This window comes from Macaca thibetana, chromosome 1, assembly GCF_024542745.1.
Source record: "Macaca thibetana thibetana isolate TM-01 chromosome 1, ASM2454274v1, whole genome shotgun sequence".
In the NCBI taxonomy this organism is placed as follows: domain Eukaryota; kingdom Metazoa; phylum Chordata; class Mammalia; order Primates; family Cercopithecidae; genus Macaca; species Macaca thibetana.
In genome coordinates, this window is record NC_065578.1 from 128,495,972 (window position 1) to 128,510,908 (window position 14,937).

The window sequence follows — 14,937 nt, forward strand, 5'->3', positions numbered from 1 at the left end:
ACATAAAGAACTCAGAGGTTGACCCCTAAGCCCCTCTTGAAGGTGTGTTCTTCAGGATAGGGGCTCCTCTTTGGTTCCTGTATTGAGATGCATCAATGATAAAGGTTAGCCATTAGAAGGATTTTCTGGGAGGCAGACCCTAGAAAGGAGGGAGGCAGAGGGAAGATGAGGTAGAGCTCCCACTTCCACTGCCCCACCCCCAGGCTCTCTGGCATGACTTGTAACCTATGAGGACACAGGCTGCTCAGGCTCCTGGGGCAGCAGCTGGGAGCAGTGCCACCTTATTAAGTGCAGAGCCCCCTGTGAAGGGAAAGGCCACAGTGCCTCCAGGTGCCCCCTGTCCCACTTCCTTTAATTGCTGGGCAGAGGAGGCTCCAAAGAGGCACCCAATTCACAACAGATTAAGCAATGTGAAAGGAACTTAATTAGCCTCTTGTTTAATTTCCTCTTTTTGATGATGTTTAAACTAGTTCCAAAACTCCAGGTCTATTCCTAGCCCATGCAGGCAATGGAAAATCCCTCCCCACCTAAGCACCCATCTTCCCACCCCAGCAGCTCCCTCTGACGGCTTTGCTGGGCTCCGGATATTGGCTCCTCTGGGGGCATCTCTGCTTTACGGGCCCCAGAGGTAAATATTGACAAAGTGTACACAGGTCCAAGTTAGAGATGAACACATGCACAAAGACCTACTCTTGTGGGGGAGTGGAAGGAGGAGGGTGCAGCTGGAGGATGGAGAATGGAGGGCTGGGCAGAGCAGGCAGCCTGGAGCTTCTCTTGGAATGGAAGGAAGGCAATGTTTTGGTGAGAACCTGGTCCCTGGCTCCCTGGAACACAAAGCCAGATGGCTTTGAAACTTCAGCAGGAGGGACAGAGGTTAAGGCTGTGGGTTCCCAAAAGTGGGTTAGGGAGGGGACAGGGGACACAATGGTCAAAGATGTGAGGAAGGGGCCTAGTTCTCAGGAGTAACCACATCAGACAAATGCTTGTGCCCCATGTTCTAGGGCTGAAGATTGTGTGTGTGTGTGTGTGTGTGCGGGTGTGCATGCGCATGTGTGTAGGAGGGGGTTGGTACAGGGTGGCAGAAGGGACAGTACTGCTTGGAAGAAAGCAGCGGGGACTTCACACCCACGCTGGGCTGTCTCCAGGTTTCCGTGTTCTGTCCTGTCCTGACCAGCATCTCTCACTGGATCTGTCGGGGATTCTAGGAGAGCCTGCATTCCCCTTTCTTGGTGGTCTCTGCATGCTATCTAATATCCTCACCCCACCCCCACCTACCTTCCTTTCCCACCTAAAGGTGCCACCCTCACAGCTTTGGGTCTGAGCTGCTTCCAGCTGACCTGGCAGACAGCTGCTGAGCCCTGTGTCCCTGTGTATGAAATCTGAAGCCCTGGTGTTTATTTGTTTTTTTTTCCAGGCAGGGTCTTGCTCTGTCGCCCAGGCTGGAGTGCTGGAGTGCAGTGGCACAATCTCGGCTCACTGCAACCTCTGCCTCCCGGGTTCAAGCAATTCTCCCACCTCAGCCTCCCAGGTAGCTGGGACTACAGGTGCCCACCATCACGCCTGGCTGATTTTTGTATTTTTAGTAGAGATGGGGTTTTACCATGTTGGCCAGGCTGGTCTCAAACTCCTGACCTCAAGTGATCCACCCAACTCAGCCTCCCAAAGTGCTGGGATTACAGACGTGAGCCACTGCGCCCAGCCAGCCCTGGTATGTTTAGGCAGAGTAGCCAAAGGAGAAAAGTGGTGGACTGGAACTAAGAAGGCCAGCCCCCTCCTGGCCTAGCAGGCTTTGTGCACCTAGGTTTCCCTGCCCATAAAATGAGAACAATTCCCCATTCTCAGGATCCCCTTAATGGCTGAGAAAGCACCTTGTAAAGGCTTGATGGTGGATGAGAGTTACAGAAGGGGAGGGTGCTGGCTCCTCACCCAGCCTGCTCCCTACGTGACTTCAATTCCTTTTTCTAGCTGAGGGCCTGAGCCCCGCTCTGCTAATCTGACTCCACAGGCTCCAGCGGGGATGTGAATTCATACCAGCATTTATACAACCCTAGACTCTCACCTCCTCCCCTCCCCCCACAGCCCCAAAGTAAGTACCAACCGGAAAACAGGAAGTAAAACCAACTAAAACCAAGAACTGAAACCAGCTCATCTCTCACTGCCTCTCAAAGAGGGACAGTATATGAGCAGCAGCTCCTGTGACGGGTAACCCCAGGGCCCGACATCATGGAGATGAACAAGGGCCCTGTGGGGGCTAGATCTGACAATGAATGACACTGGGGATGGGGACAATAGGTGGAGGTGATTGCTGAGCATGGCATACAAATACGATGAACACACGTTTCCTGATATTGGAATTCCCAGCATTGGAACCTGTGTGCCCCCTTTGTTTCTATCCTTGTGTTTGTGAATTAAAAAAAAAAAAACAAAAAAAGATTTGCAGTGGTTACTTTTGTCAGTGCCCCCTCTCTTCAGTGAGGCAGAGGCTGTCCTTGTGGTGAGAGGAAAAGGCCCCTTTCAGAGGAACTTAGGTCATTGCCTGGTTCTCGCCTACCATCCTCCTCAGAATTGGCAGACATTATGGGAGACAGTACCTTATGGAGTTCCAGGTTTTTAATTTTCCCTGATATATTTTTTTTAAAACAACAAAATTGGCAGAAAAAAAAAAAAACAACTGGGGCTGGTCGACATTTGGGGGCAGGGGTTCCACTGAAAAATCCCCCAAATTCACGCTGAGGTTTCAGGTCACGGTTGCTGAGGTGGAAGATGAGGTCAGGGCTCCTGGAGATTTCCCAACCCACCCTAGAATTTGTTTCCAAATGGCTGGGGAATAGGTCAGTATAGGTCCCCCCGTTACTGCAGATGAAGGCAGAAGTCATTGTCTCCCCTACCCCTCAACTTCTTCAGAGATGTGGAGACAGGAGGCTTCGATTTCTAATTGCCTACGATCTCTTAAAAATATAAAACACGTGCAGTTGACTTTGGTACAAAAAAGAAAACAAAACAACAAGAAAACATTCTGGTCCCTGTGGGTTTTTTCCCTCACCCCCAAAAACCATTATGGCCACCCCAACCTCTATTCCATCAACTCCAAGAAGCCAGGTTATCTCCCAGGGCTTCCATGAAGGACAGAGAAAGGGAGAACAGCAGTAAGAGGTTGAGGGGAGAGGAGAAAGGGACATGGCCCTGCCCATAGCCCTCCTTTATTTAAAGGGCAGTTAGGGTTTTGTGGCTGCAGTCTCTCCTCCAAGACGGATGTTGCAGGGGAGGGTTGTTAGGGCAAGAACCCAGCAGTTGTGTGGATGAGCCTGAATATACCCCAGTAGTGTTCAAGGACAAAGCCCTCTGATCCCTATGGCTTGGTTCCCATGTCCCTGGTCCTTTAAATCTCCCCTCTCCCCCCATAACTAATAAACAATAAATAAATAAATTTTCCTAAAGTGGAGGGAAGAAGGCATGAACCACTGGCATCTGTGGTGTAGCTTTCGGATGCCCCAGGGGGTGTTGTGGCCTAATTCCCCCAGCTTCTTAAATGGCCCCAGGTATCTAAGGATCCCAAGAGCTGGCAAGGACAGTCTGCAGTTCTTTCAAATGTTCCCTCATCATTGGCAAATTGGAGTCCCCAAGGTTAGCCCCCCTCAGTAATGTTCTTCAGTGGGGCACAGGGCAGGGGTGAGGGGCCCCCTTAGCTCTCGGAGGCTACAGCCTCCCCGTCGCGGCTCTCCGTCTCCTCCGGGATGTCCTGCATTCTGGTAAAGTCTGAAGGGGGACAGGACAAAGCCAGTGAGTGAGCAGAGACTCCCATGAGGAACTGTACCCCTATACTAATGCCTCCCCATCTGCAGGCTCAGGGGGCTCTGGGGCTGTGAAGGGATGACAGGGTTCTGTAAATTCTTGGGTGAGAGGAAAACCTCTGGCAACACAGTAAGTGAGGTATCCACATCTAGGAACCAGATACACTTTTACAGTATCCAAAGATACAATCTGATTAGGAAAGTACAAAATACTTTAAGGTTAGAGCTTTTGGTAATTTTTTATTTCATGAACCAACTATAAAAACTTGAAGGTCTTTGAAACTTTTTTTACTTTAAAAACTGGCCTAGTGGCTCATGATTGTAATCCCAACACTTTGGGAGGCCAAGGTGGGAGAATCACTTAAGGCCAGGAGTTGGAGACCAGCCTGGCCAACATGGTGAAACCCCATCTCTAGTAAAAGTGCCAAAAATTAGCTGTATGTGGTGGCACGTGCCTGTAATCCCAGCTACTCGGGAGACTGAGGAACAAGAATTGCTTGAACCTGGGAGGTGGAGGTAGCAGTGAGCTGAGATTGTGCTACTACACTCCAGCCTGGGTGACAGAGCAAAACTCTGTCTCAAAAAAAAAAAAAAAAAAAAAAAACTATATCTTCCCAGGCACAGTGGCATGCACTTGTAGCCCCAGCTACTTGGGAGGATCACTTAAGCCCAGGAGTTTGAGTCCAGCCTCGGCAACAGCACGACACCCTGTCTCTAAAATAAAAAATTTCAGAGCGAGATCCTGTGTCTGGGTCTCCTGGTCTCTTTCTGTCGCCCAGGCTGGCGCAATCACAGAGTACTGTCAACTCAATCTGCTGGGCTCAAGCGATCCTCTCACCTCACTCTCACTGTCTGTAGCTAGGACTACAGGCGCACGCCACCACGCCTGGCTAATTAAAAAAATTTTGGGGGGCCAGGCACGGTGGCTCACGCCTGTAATCCCAGCACTCTGGGAGGCCAGGGTGGATGAATCACCTGAGGTCAGGAGTTCGAGACCAGCCTGGCCAACATAGTGAAACTCCATCTCTACTAAAAAATACAAAAAAAAATTAGCCAGGTGTGGTGGCGCATGCCTGTAATCCCAACTACTCGAGAGGCTGAAGCAGGAGAATCACTTGAACCTAGGAGGTGGAGGTTGCAGTAAGCTGAGATCACACCACTGCACTCCAGCCTGGGTGAGAGTGAGACTCCATTTTAAAAAAATAAAAATAAAAAATAAAATAGGCCAGGCGCAATGGCTCACATCTGTAATCCCAGCACTTTGGGAGGCCAAGGTGGGCAGATCATGAGGTCAAGAAATAGAGACCAGCCTGGGCAACATGGTGAAACCCTATGTCTTCTAAAAATACAAAAATTAGCTGGGCATGGAGGCATGTGCCTGTAGTCCCAGCTACTTGGGAGTCTGAGGCAGGAGAATCATTTGAACCTGGGAGGCAGAAGTTGCAATGAGCCGAGATTTCACCACTGTACTCCAGCCTGGTGACAGAGCGAGAATTCCATCTCAAAAAAAAAAAAAAAAAAAATTTAGTCGGGCATGGTAGCTCACGCCTGTAATCCCAACCTGTTGGGAGGCCAAAACAGGTAGATCATGAGGTCAGGCGTTCAAGAACAGCCTGGCCAACACAGTGAAACCCCGTTTCTACTAAAAATACAAAAATTAGCCGGGCATGGTGGTGGGTGCCTGTAATCCCAGCTACTCGGGAGGCTGAGGCAGGAGAACTGCTTGAACCTGGAAGGCAGAGGTTGCAGTGAGCCAAGATCACACTACTGCACTCCAGCCCAGGCAACAGTGTAAGACTCCGTCTCAAAAAATAATAATAAAAAAATAAGTAAGTAATTAAATTAAATAAAAAAATAAAATAAAATAAATGAATTTTTTTTTTGGTAGAGGAGGTGGGTCTCACTATGTCGCCCAGGCTGGCCTCAAAATTCTGAGCTTAGGCCGAGCGTGGTGGCTCAGGCCTGTAATCTCAGCACTTTGGGAGGCCGAGACGGGTGGATCACGAGGTCAGGAGATCGAGACCATCCTGGCTAACACAGTGAAACCCTGTCTCCACTAAAAAAATACAAAAAAAGCCAGCTGGGCGAGGTGGCGGGCGCCTGTAGTCCCAGCTACTCGGGAGGCTGAGGCAGGAGAATAGCATAAACCTGGGAGGCGGAGCTTGCAGTGAGCTGAGATCTGGCCACTGCACTCCAGCCTGGGCGACAGAGCGAGACTCCGTCTCAAAAAAAAAAAAAAATTCTGAGCTTAAGCGATCCTCCTGCCTTGGCCTCTCAAAGTGTTAGGATTACAGACCTGAGCCACCATGCCTTTTCTAAAAAAAATCTATTTTTACTTCTAAAGGTTGGGAATCACCAACCAGTTGGAGGAGGGAGGCCCCTCCTGCTTCTTAGAGTTCCACCAACCATTCATCATCAGACAAAACAGGAAGTCCCTCCCTAGAGTTACTATAAGCCTCACAGGTCAGTTAGGGCCCATTTGGAAGCCACAGCCCCAAGGCCTGTACGCAGGCTGCACTCTACCTCTGGTCCATGTCTCCGCCAGGGTCTCACCTCGTGGACTGTGGGGCGGAGACAGACGGCTGCTACCTTCCTCCTCACTGCCAGTGTCAGGGTCACTGCTATCTTGCAGCCGCTCTTCAGGGCTCCCCAGTTCCTGCCTCTCTCGGTCCTCAAAGTGTCGATGGACAGAGCGAGTAGTGACAGGCAGATCCAGGCGGTCTGTGCCTCGGTTGGGCTGTGGACAGTGGGCAGGAAGAACAGCAGGCCAGGGACTGAGTAGTGTGAAGACTGGAGGTTCTGTTTGGCTGAAGGCAGCAGCTCTCCCCACTGGGGCTCACCCATGACTCCCCTTCAGGAGATCCACCACCAACTGGCCTCTTTCAGCACCACCACCCGAGTTAGTTTCCTCCACCCCTGCACCCATCTACATTTCTTTTCAGTTCTCCAACTAGTACCTCAATATCCTTCAAGTCGGTTGCCTGATTGCATTTGGGCTCAAATCCCCAATGGCCCAATTTCTTTTGGGCTCCACGGACCCTTATGTCCACCCCAGGTCCGTTCACCACTGCAGGCCACCTTACCTGTGGGGGGTTGAAACTCAAGTACAGGGCATCGCCTGCAGGGAGGCTGCGCCGCCGAGGATCCACAGGTCTGCGGGCCCAGGGGGCCTCGGCTGGGAGTGGCTCGGTCTGGCCCAGGGCGGCCAGCTGCCTTCGAGCCTCTTCAGCCTCCCGCTCCAGCAGCGCCCGGGCCTGCTCACTCTCCCGGAGCCGGGCCTCCAGGCTGCCAGCTTCGGTTGCCCGTTCTTCACCTAGCCGCCGGCAGCGCCGTAGCTCCTCCTGCAGCAGCGCATGTTGCCGCTGCAGTAATGCCAGTTCTGTGGCCTGCTTTTCAGGGGCCACAGGGGCAGCCCCAGCCCTGCCAGCCTCCCCATCCCGAGAGTTGGCTCGGCACAGCTTCTCCCGCCGCTCAGGGCCCTCAGGGAACCGGGCTTCCATCAAAGTGTCCTGCTGGGCCACAGCTGCCTGGGGGTAGAATGTGGGCAGAAGGGTTTATCAAAAACCCCTGTGGCTCTTCTACCCCTTGCCCTCACCCTCCAAGGCCCAGGTCATCGCTCCTCCAAGGCCCAGGTCATCGCTCCTGGAGAGCTTGGGTTGGGAGGGTATTTAGAAAGGCCTGTTGGGATGACCATGCTCTACCTAAACAGGCATCTCTAGCCTGGCTCCTCCCCTTCCCCATTCAAGCCCTTGCCCTACTGACCTGTAGGCCATGTAGAAGTCCATAGAGATTGACCAATCGCTGCAACGCCTCCTGAGGACAGACGGGGTGGGAACAGGGCCCCAGCTTTAGGATGGGAGAACTGCCCAAAAGTTGAACAAGGGTAGGTGTGGGGACAGTAGGATCTGGAGACATACTTGGATGTAGACACTTTCCCCACCCCACTCCAAACTGGGTTCTAACTTCTCAGCCTAAGAACACCCTCCCTTTAGTCTCCTATACTATCAATTCCCTTCTCACCTCTTGGGGTGATCTCAGCTGATTTCCATTTCGATCCTGCAGAAATGGGCAAGAATGGGGAGTCAGCAGGCACACAAATCCTGGGTGCCTGCCCCTGACAGCTTTGTGTTGAGGATCCAGAGGCTGGCTGTCCCTCTCCCACCCTCTTGCCAAGTCCCAGAACCTCTTGAGGACCTACCCTCTGGCTGGAGTCTGAGTCGGCTCTGCACAGTTCAATGGAGCCATTGAAGGTTCTGGCCTCACCATCTGTTGAGAAGGAGAAAAGGATGGCTGAGCTCACTTCCCTGGGGCCCTGATACCACTCGATCCCTGGTACCACTCCACTTGCTTTCGCCCCTCCCACCTACTACCTTGGTCCCCTGCCCTGGCACTCACTGGCAGTGACCCCAGGACTCGTGTTACCACCGCTGTCTGGTTCCAAGGGCAGGGCTGGTTCCCGGGGTGTCAAGAGCAGTTCCACTCCTGGCCCCACCAGCAGGTCTTTCAGACCCTCCACTGTGGGGAAAGAGGAAGAGGTGAGAGCAGGAATGATACAGGACCCTGAGGGGAATGCCATTCACCCCTACATGTGGGGCACTCGGGCATCCAGGGGAATGCCCCCTGCACTGGCAGTGGGGTTTCACTCACACAACCACTGATGAAGTAAAGGGCAGTAAATGCCTATGAGGCAGCAGGAGTCCCTGCAGCATGGACGACATGGAGCAGCAGTAAGGACCACACCTCCTCCCCTGCCTTTCCCAGGAACTGGCCCAGAAGAGGCACTCAGGGCTGTTTATGGTTCATGGGGTTGGCATCCCACTTGTCTGTGTTTGTCCATGTCTAGTCACATGTCCATATTCTGTGACAGTGAGTGCTTGAGCCTAGACTCTTCCCTGGGAGCTCCCTCACCCTCACGGATGGCATCCTGCAGCAGCCGCTCGCCACGAGGGGACTCAAGGGACTCGGAGCGGAAAAGGCCCCTGGGCAGGGTGGGCAGGGCCATCCCACTGCCACCATCCTCTTCGGCCTGGAAATGGGTCATCTCAGCAAACAGCCCAACCTTCTCTCGCAGCAGCTCCACCAGTGCCCGGTCCTTCTGCTGCAACTCCACTGCAGATAAGGAACAAGTGAGCCTATGAGAGGGCCTAGGGGATATGCAGGAGCGCCAGTAGAGGACAGCCCTAGGGGAAACGGGGTAGTGCGGGGCAGTTTGGCAAGACTTAATTTTGTTATTTTGGCATTTATTAAAAAAGAAAAAGGTTTCTAGGAGCCAGGCGCGGTGGCTCATGCCTGTAATCCCAGCACTTTGGGAGGCCGAGGCAGGCAGATCACAAGGTCAGGAGATCGAGACCATCCTGGCTAACACGGTGAAATCCCGTCTCTACTAAAAATACAAAAAATTAGCTACTCAGGAGGCTGAGGCAGGAGAATGGCATGAACCCAGGAGGCAGAGCTTGCAGTGAGCTGAGATCTCACCACTGCACTCCAGCCTGGGCAACAGAGCGAGACTCCATCTCAAAAAAAAAAAAAAAAAAAAAGATTGTGGCAGGGGTTGCAAGGGGTTGCAGGTTGTCCAACAGTGTTCATTCTTCCCATCTTCCTTTAATGAGAAAATGCATAGAAGTTTCATCTGGGCACACATGGCTGCTCAGTTAACAACCAGGTTTTCCTGCCTGACTTGCACGTGACTATATTGCTACGTGACTACATTCTGGCCAATGGATATGAGCGTCTTCCAGATCTGCTCTTAAAATAAATGGGTATAGGCCAGGCATGGTGGGTGGAGCACTTGAGGCCAGGAGTTCGAGACCAGCCTGGCCAACATGGTGAAACCCTATCTCTACTAAAAATACAAAAATTAGCCAGGAGTGGTGGTGGGTGCCTGTAATCTCAGCTCCTTGGGAAGCTGAGGCAGGAGAATCGCTTGAACCTGGGAGGTAGAGGTTGCAGTGAGCTGAGATGGCGCCACTGCACTCCACCCTGGGTGACAGAGCGAGACCCTGTCTCCAAAAAAAAAAAAAAGAAAAGAAAAGAAAAAGAAAAAAAGGGTGTAAACTCTGTTCCTTTACGCTTCCTTGCTAGGTGTGATACAGGTGTGACAGTGGGAGCTGGAGCAGCCACTTCAGACGTGACATAGAGATGAAAACTTCATGTTAAAGATGGCAGAGCTGCACCACTACTCTGCACTTCCCACTTTGAACTGTTACGTTGACAGCAATAATATTCTACCTTTTTGGGTTGTTTTTTTTTGTTACCTAGACTGGAGTGCAGTGGTGCAATTATAGTGCATTGCAGCCTTGAACTCCTGGGCTCAAACAATCCTCCCACCTCAGCCTCCCAAGTAGCCAGGACTATGGGGTCTTGCTATGTATGTTTTGTTGCCATGTATGTTTCTCGAACTCCTGACCTCAAGAGATCCTCCCTCTCCCAAATCCTGCTGGAATTAAAGGCATGAGCTACTGCACCAGCCAATCTACTTTTTTTTTGAGATGGAGTCTCACTCTGTCGTCCAGGCTGGAGTGCAGTAGCTGGACGTCTCAGCTCACTGCAAGCTCCACCTCCTGGGTTCATGCCATTCTCCTGCCTCAGCCTCCTGAGGAGCTGGGACTACAGGCGCCCGCCACCACGCCTGGCTAATTTTTTTTTTTTGTATTTTTTAGTAGAGACAGGGTGTCACTATGTTATCCAGGATGGTCTCAATCTCCTGACCTTGTGATCTGCCCACCTTGGCCTCCCAAAGTGCTGGGATTACAGGCATGAGCCACCGCGCCCGGCCAAGGAAGAAGATTTTTGTTGGTCTTTTTGTACAGCAGTTTAATCATACCCTAACTAATATAAGGCCTTACAGTGAAAAAGTAAGTTACTCATCCAACCTTGGTCTTCCATATTATTTTTACACACATGGTAGTATACACTTTACATTGTTTTAAACCTTGCTTTTTTCACTTAGTATGTTTCAGCTGTGGATCTATACCAGCCCTCACAGAGCCATCTCATCTTTTTAACAGTTGCATAATATTCCATTGTGTGAACGTATTATAAATTACTAAGGAGCTCCTTGTGGGTGGACTTACTCTTAATTCGCCGCAGGTAAGCCTCATCCTCTGTCTCAATCAGGGGGAAGTCCTCCCTGGATGGGCATCTGGAGGGGTAACAGGTTGCATGCCATTGGGAGACAGAAGCTAGGTTATAGATCAGAATCAGCCTTCCCTCCTTCCCAAACATGCCTTATGCTTCCCTCTTCTAAGACTCCTCAGCCTCACACCCTAGCTTTAATTCAGTCTTGACCTTTTCCCTTTTTTTTTTTTTTTTTTTTTTTTTTTGAGACGGAGTCTCGCTCTGTGGCCCAGGCTGGAGTGCAGTGGCTGGATCTCAGCTCACTGCAAGCTCCGCCTCCCGGGTTCCCGCCATTCTCCTGCCTCAGCCTCCCGAGTAGCTGGGACTACAGGCGCCCGCCACCTCGCCCGGCTAGTTTTTTGTATTTTTTAGTAGAGACGGGGTTTCACCGTGTTAGCCAGGATGGTCTTGATCTCCTGACCTCGTGATCCGCCCGTCTCGGCCTCCCAAAGTGCTGGGATTACAGGCTTGAGCCACCGCGCCCGGCCTTTTTTTTTTTTTTTGAGACAGAGTCTTGCTCTGTCGCCCAGGCTGGAGTGCAAGGGCGCTATCTCAGTTCACTACAACCTCTTCCTGGGTTCAAGTGATTCTCCTGCCTCAGCCTCCCGAGTAGCTGGGATTATAGGTGTGCACCACCATGCCTGGATAATTTTTGTATTTTTAGTAGAGATGGGGTTTTGTCATGTTGGCCAGGCTGGTCTCGAACTTCTGACCTCAGGTGATCCGCTGGCCTCGGCCTCCCAAAGTGCTGGGATTACAGGTGTGAGCCACCGCACCTGGCTGACCTCCCATTTCTTAGCACTGATTATCTGCGTTTACTGAGATGTATCTCCTCCCAAGGTCTCTTGGAAAGGCAGCACAGTGCAGAGGGTCAAGTACAGGCTTTGGCATCAAGCAAACAGGATTCAAATCCTGGCTCCACTGTTTACCAGGTGGTAACCTCTCTATTTCCTCATTTGAAAAATAAAGGTAATATCTTCCTCATAGGTTTTTCATTAGGATTAAATGAAATGTTAAAGTGCTTTGAACATTTAACAGAATCTCATTAAATCAATTACAATTAATATTATTAATTTCCACAATTACAATTTTTTTTTTTTTTTGAGACAGTCTTGCTCTCTCGCCCAGGCTGGAGTGCAGTGATGCAATCTTGGCTCACTGCAACCTCTGCCTCCCAGGTTCAAGTGATTCTCCTCCCTCAGTTTCCCAAGCAGCTGGGACTACAGGCACACACCACCATGCCTGGCTAAGTTTTATATTTTTAGTAGAGACAGGGTTTCGCCATGTTGGCCAGGCTGGTCTCGAACTCCGGTAATCCATCTGTCTCAGCCTCCCAAAGTGCTGGGATTACAGGTGTGAGCCACAGCGCCTGGCCATAAGTACAAATATTAATACTATTCATAAAGAAGCCACTACAGACCTACTGTTAACAGGACAAGTTATTTTGAATTGCTTTCCTGGAATAGGCAATTTCATAATTTTTTTTTGGAGATGGAGTCTCACTCTGTTGCCCAGGCTGGAGTGCAGTGGCACAATCCTGACTCACTGCAATCGCCATCCCCAGGTTCAAGTGATTCTCCTGCCTCAGCTTCCCGAGTAACTGGGATTACAGGCTTATGCCACCACGCCCGGCTAATTTTTGTATTTTTAGTAGAGATGAGGTTTCACCATATTGGCCGGGCTGGTCTTGAACTCCTGACCTTAAGTGATCCACCCGCGTCAGCCTCTCAAAGTGCTGGGATTATAGGCATGAACCACTGTGCCCGGCCTGCAATTTCGTACGTTTTTTTTTGAGACGGAGTCTCGCTCTGTCGCCCAGGCTGGAGTGCAGTGGCGCGATCTCGGCTCACTGCAAGCTCCGCCTCCTGGGTTTACGCCATTCTCCTGCCTCAGCCTCCTGAGTAGCTGGGACTACAGGCGCCCACCACCGCGCCCAGCTAATTTTTTGTATTTTTAGTAGAGACGGGGTTTCACCGTGGTCTCGATCTCCTGACCTTGTGATCCGCCCGCCTCGGCCTCCCAAAGTGCTGGGATTACAGGCGTGAGCCACCGCGCCCGGCCTTTAATATGCATTTCTAAAAATCTTTTTCAAAATTCCACTGTGCAGAAGTTAAAAAAAAAAAAAAAAAAAAGGTTTACAAATTATAAAGTTGAGGAGAACTGATTCCCTGAAAGCTAAAGAAAAATTATAAAAATCTTGGCTGGGCGTGGTGGCTCATGCCTGTAATCTCAGCTCTTTTGGAGGCTGAGGTGGGCAGATAATCTGAGGTCAAGAGTTTGAGACCAGCCTGGCCAACATGGTGAAACCCCATGTCTACAAAATACAAAAATTTGGCTGGGTGCAGTGGCTCACGCCTGTAATCCCAGGACTTTGGGAGGCCGAGGTGGGTCAATCACGAAGTCAAGAGATCAAGACCATCCTGGCCAACATGGTGAAACCCCATCTCTACTAAAAATACAAAAATTAGCTGGCATGGTGGCACAAGCCTGTAATCCCAGCTACTGGGGAGGCTGAGGCAGGAGAATCGCTTGAACCCAGGAGGCGGAGGTTGCAGTGAGCCGAGATCACGCCACTGCACTCTAGCCTGGCAACAGAGAGACTCTGTATTAAAAAAAAAAAAAAAAAAAAAAAAAATTTGCCTGGGGTGGTGGTGGTTGCCTATTGTCCCAGCTATTCAGGAGGCCGAGGCAGGAGAATCACTTGAATCCAGGAGGTGGAGGTTGCAGTGAGCTGAGATTGTGCTACTGCACTCCAGCCTCACAATAGAGTGAGACTGTCTCAAAAAAATTAAAAAATTAAAAAAAGAAAGAAAAACTATAAAAATCTGAATTAGAATTAGGGCCGGGTGTGGTGGCTCACACCTGTAATCCTAGCACTTTGGGAGGCCACAGTGGGCAGATCACGAGGTCAGGAGTTCAAGACCAGCCTGACCAACATGGTGAAACCCTGTGTCTACTAAAAATACAAAAAAAAAAAAAAAAAAAAAAAAAAAAAAATCTGAATTAGAATTATACTTTATTCTTTAGGCATAATCTTCCAGAATTCATTTTAAACATCTTACCTGTCCTTTATTTGATGTTTTTTTCCCATTACAATTAGACACATAGTTGACTGCCTCAAATCTAATGTGTGTCCAATAGAAGCTAAAGATTTGCTGCTTTGAGACACCGATTTCCTTCTTGCTTCTATTGTGTTGAGTTTGCTTATGAGACTTGTTCCTCTCTAGCATCGATGCTTTCATTATCCTCTTTTTCATTCATTTTTAGAAAAATAAACGTAAAATGCAATACAATCCAAATAACAGCCCTCTGCCTACAGATGAAGATGTGAATGTAGCTGAAACTGTACTGTCGGCTGGCAGGTATGCCACCATGTGATAGCTCAGAGTATTCCTTTGCTTGTCAGCTCATGCTGTATTTGAAAGGGAGTTGAGGTTGGCAATGTATAAAATGTGAATTTATAGGACATAAGAACATAGGTAACCTTTCCAGTATTGGGCAATTTTGTCTCTCCCTCAACCTCTTCCCCCACATGTCTGAACACTGGATTCTGTTCCCAGGGAGTGCTATGGTTGGGATCTAATGCTGCAGGTACCCTGAGGTCATAGGCACATGCAGGCGGCAGGCAGACACTCACATGCGCACGCTCTGCTGAATGACCCGGATCCAGGTGCTCCGGTCATCCCGGGATGCTGTGTGCACCTCGTACATCTCAGGTGGGGCTGCGCTAATCAGAAACATCCCTTTCTCCTGGTTGGCGATGTCCCGTACGATTAGATTCTGCAGCGATACCACTGAGGGCTTGTCCTGCCAGTCAGGGGAGAGGAAGGATTAAGCCTGGGAATCCTGTCCCTTGGCATATTTAGGCCTTCAATCCTTCTGGACAAGGACTGAAAGAACTGAAGAGTCATCTTACAATACCAGTTAAGAGCCAGGCACTGGTGCCAGCCAGAAGGGACTTAGAAATGTGTGCAACCCTTGACAAATTATTTAACTGACTTGAAGCTTTACTTTCATCATCTATAAAATG

The 14,937-nt window shown here is 50.2% G+C and overlaps 2 protein-coding genes across 13 annotated transcripts in view; one reads left to right on the forward strand and one right to left on the reverse strand.

The window, feature by feature from the left end:
* Nucleotides 1-14,937, forward strand: part of LAMTOR2 (late endosomal/lysosomal adaptor, MAPK and MTOR activator 2) — a 334,290-nt gene that overhangs the window by 203,795 nt on the left and 115,558 nt on the right. The gene's annotated exons all lie outside the window — the stretch shown is intronic.
* Nucleotides 2,596-14,937, reverse strand: part of ARHGEF2 (Rho/Rac guanine nucleotide exchange factor 2) — a 69,264-nt gene continuing 56,922 nt past the window's right edge. For 8 of the 12 annotated variants that reach the window (XM_050752463.1, XM_050752456.1, XM_050752485.1 and 5 more), the window contains 10 exons: nt 14,545-14,714; nt 10,865-10,932; nt 8,700-8,900; nt 8,187-8,306; nt 7,990-8,057; nt 7,812-7,847; nt 7,554-7,604; nt 6,875-7,318; nt 6,315-6,528; nt 2,596-3,756 (listed from right to left, as the gene is read on the reverse strand). In XM_050752463.1, coding sequence (XP_050608420.1) covers nt 3,683-3,756; nt 6,315-6,528; nt 6,875-7,318; nt 7,554-7,604; nt 7,812-7,847; nt 7,990-8,057; nt 8,187-8,306; nt 8,700-8,900; nt 10,865-10,932; nt 14,545-14,714 — 1,446 coding nt within the window. In that variant the 3' untranslated portion in view covers nt 2,596-3,682. The remainder of the gene's footprint in view (nt 3,757-6,314; nt 6,529-6,874; nt 7,319-7,553; nt 7,605-7,811; nt 7,848-7,989; nt 8,058-8,186; nt 8,307-8,699; nt 8,901-10,864; nt 10,933-14,544; nt 14,715-14,937) is intronic. The other 4 variants (XM_050752481.1, XM_050752473.1, XM_050752522.1 and 1 more) reach the window with 1 other exon arrangement.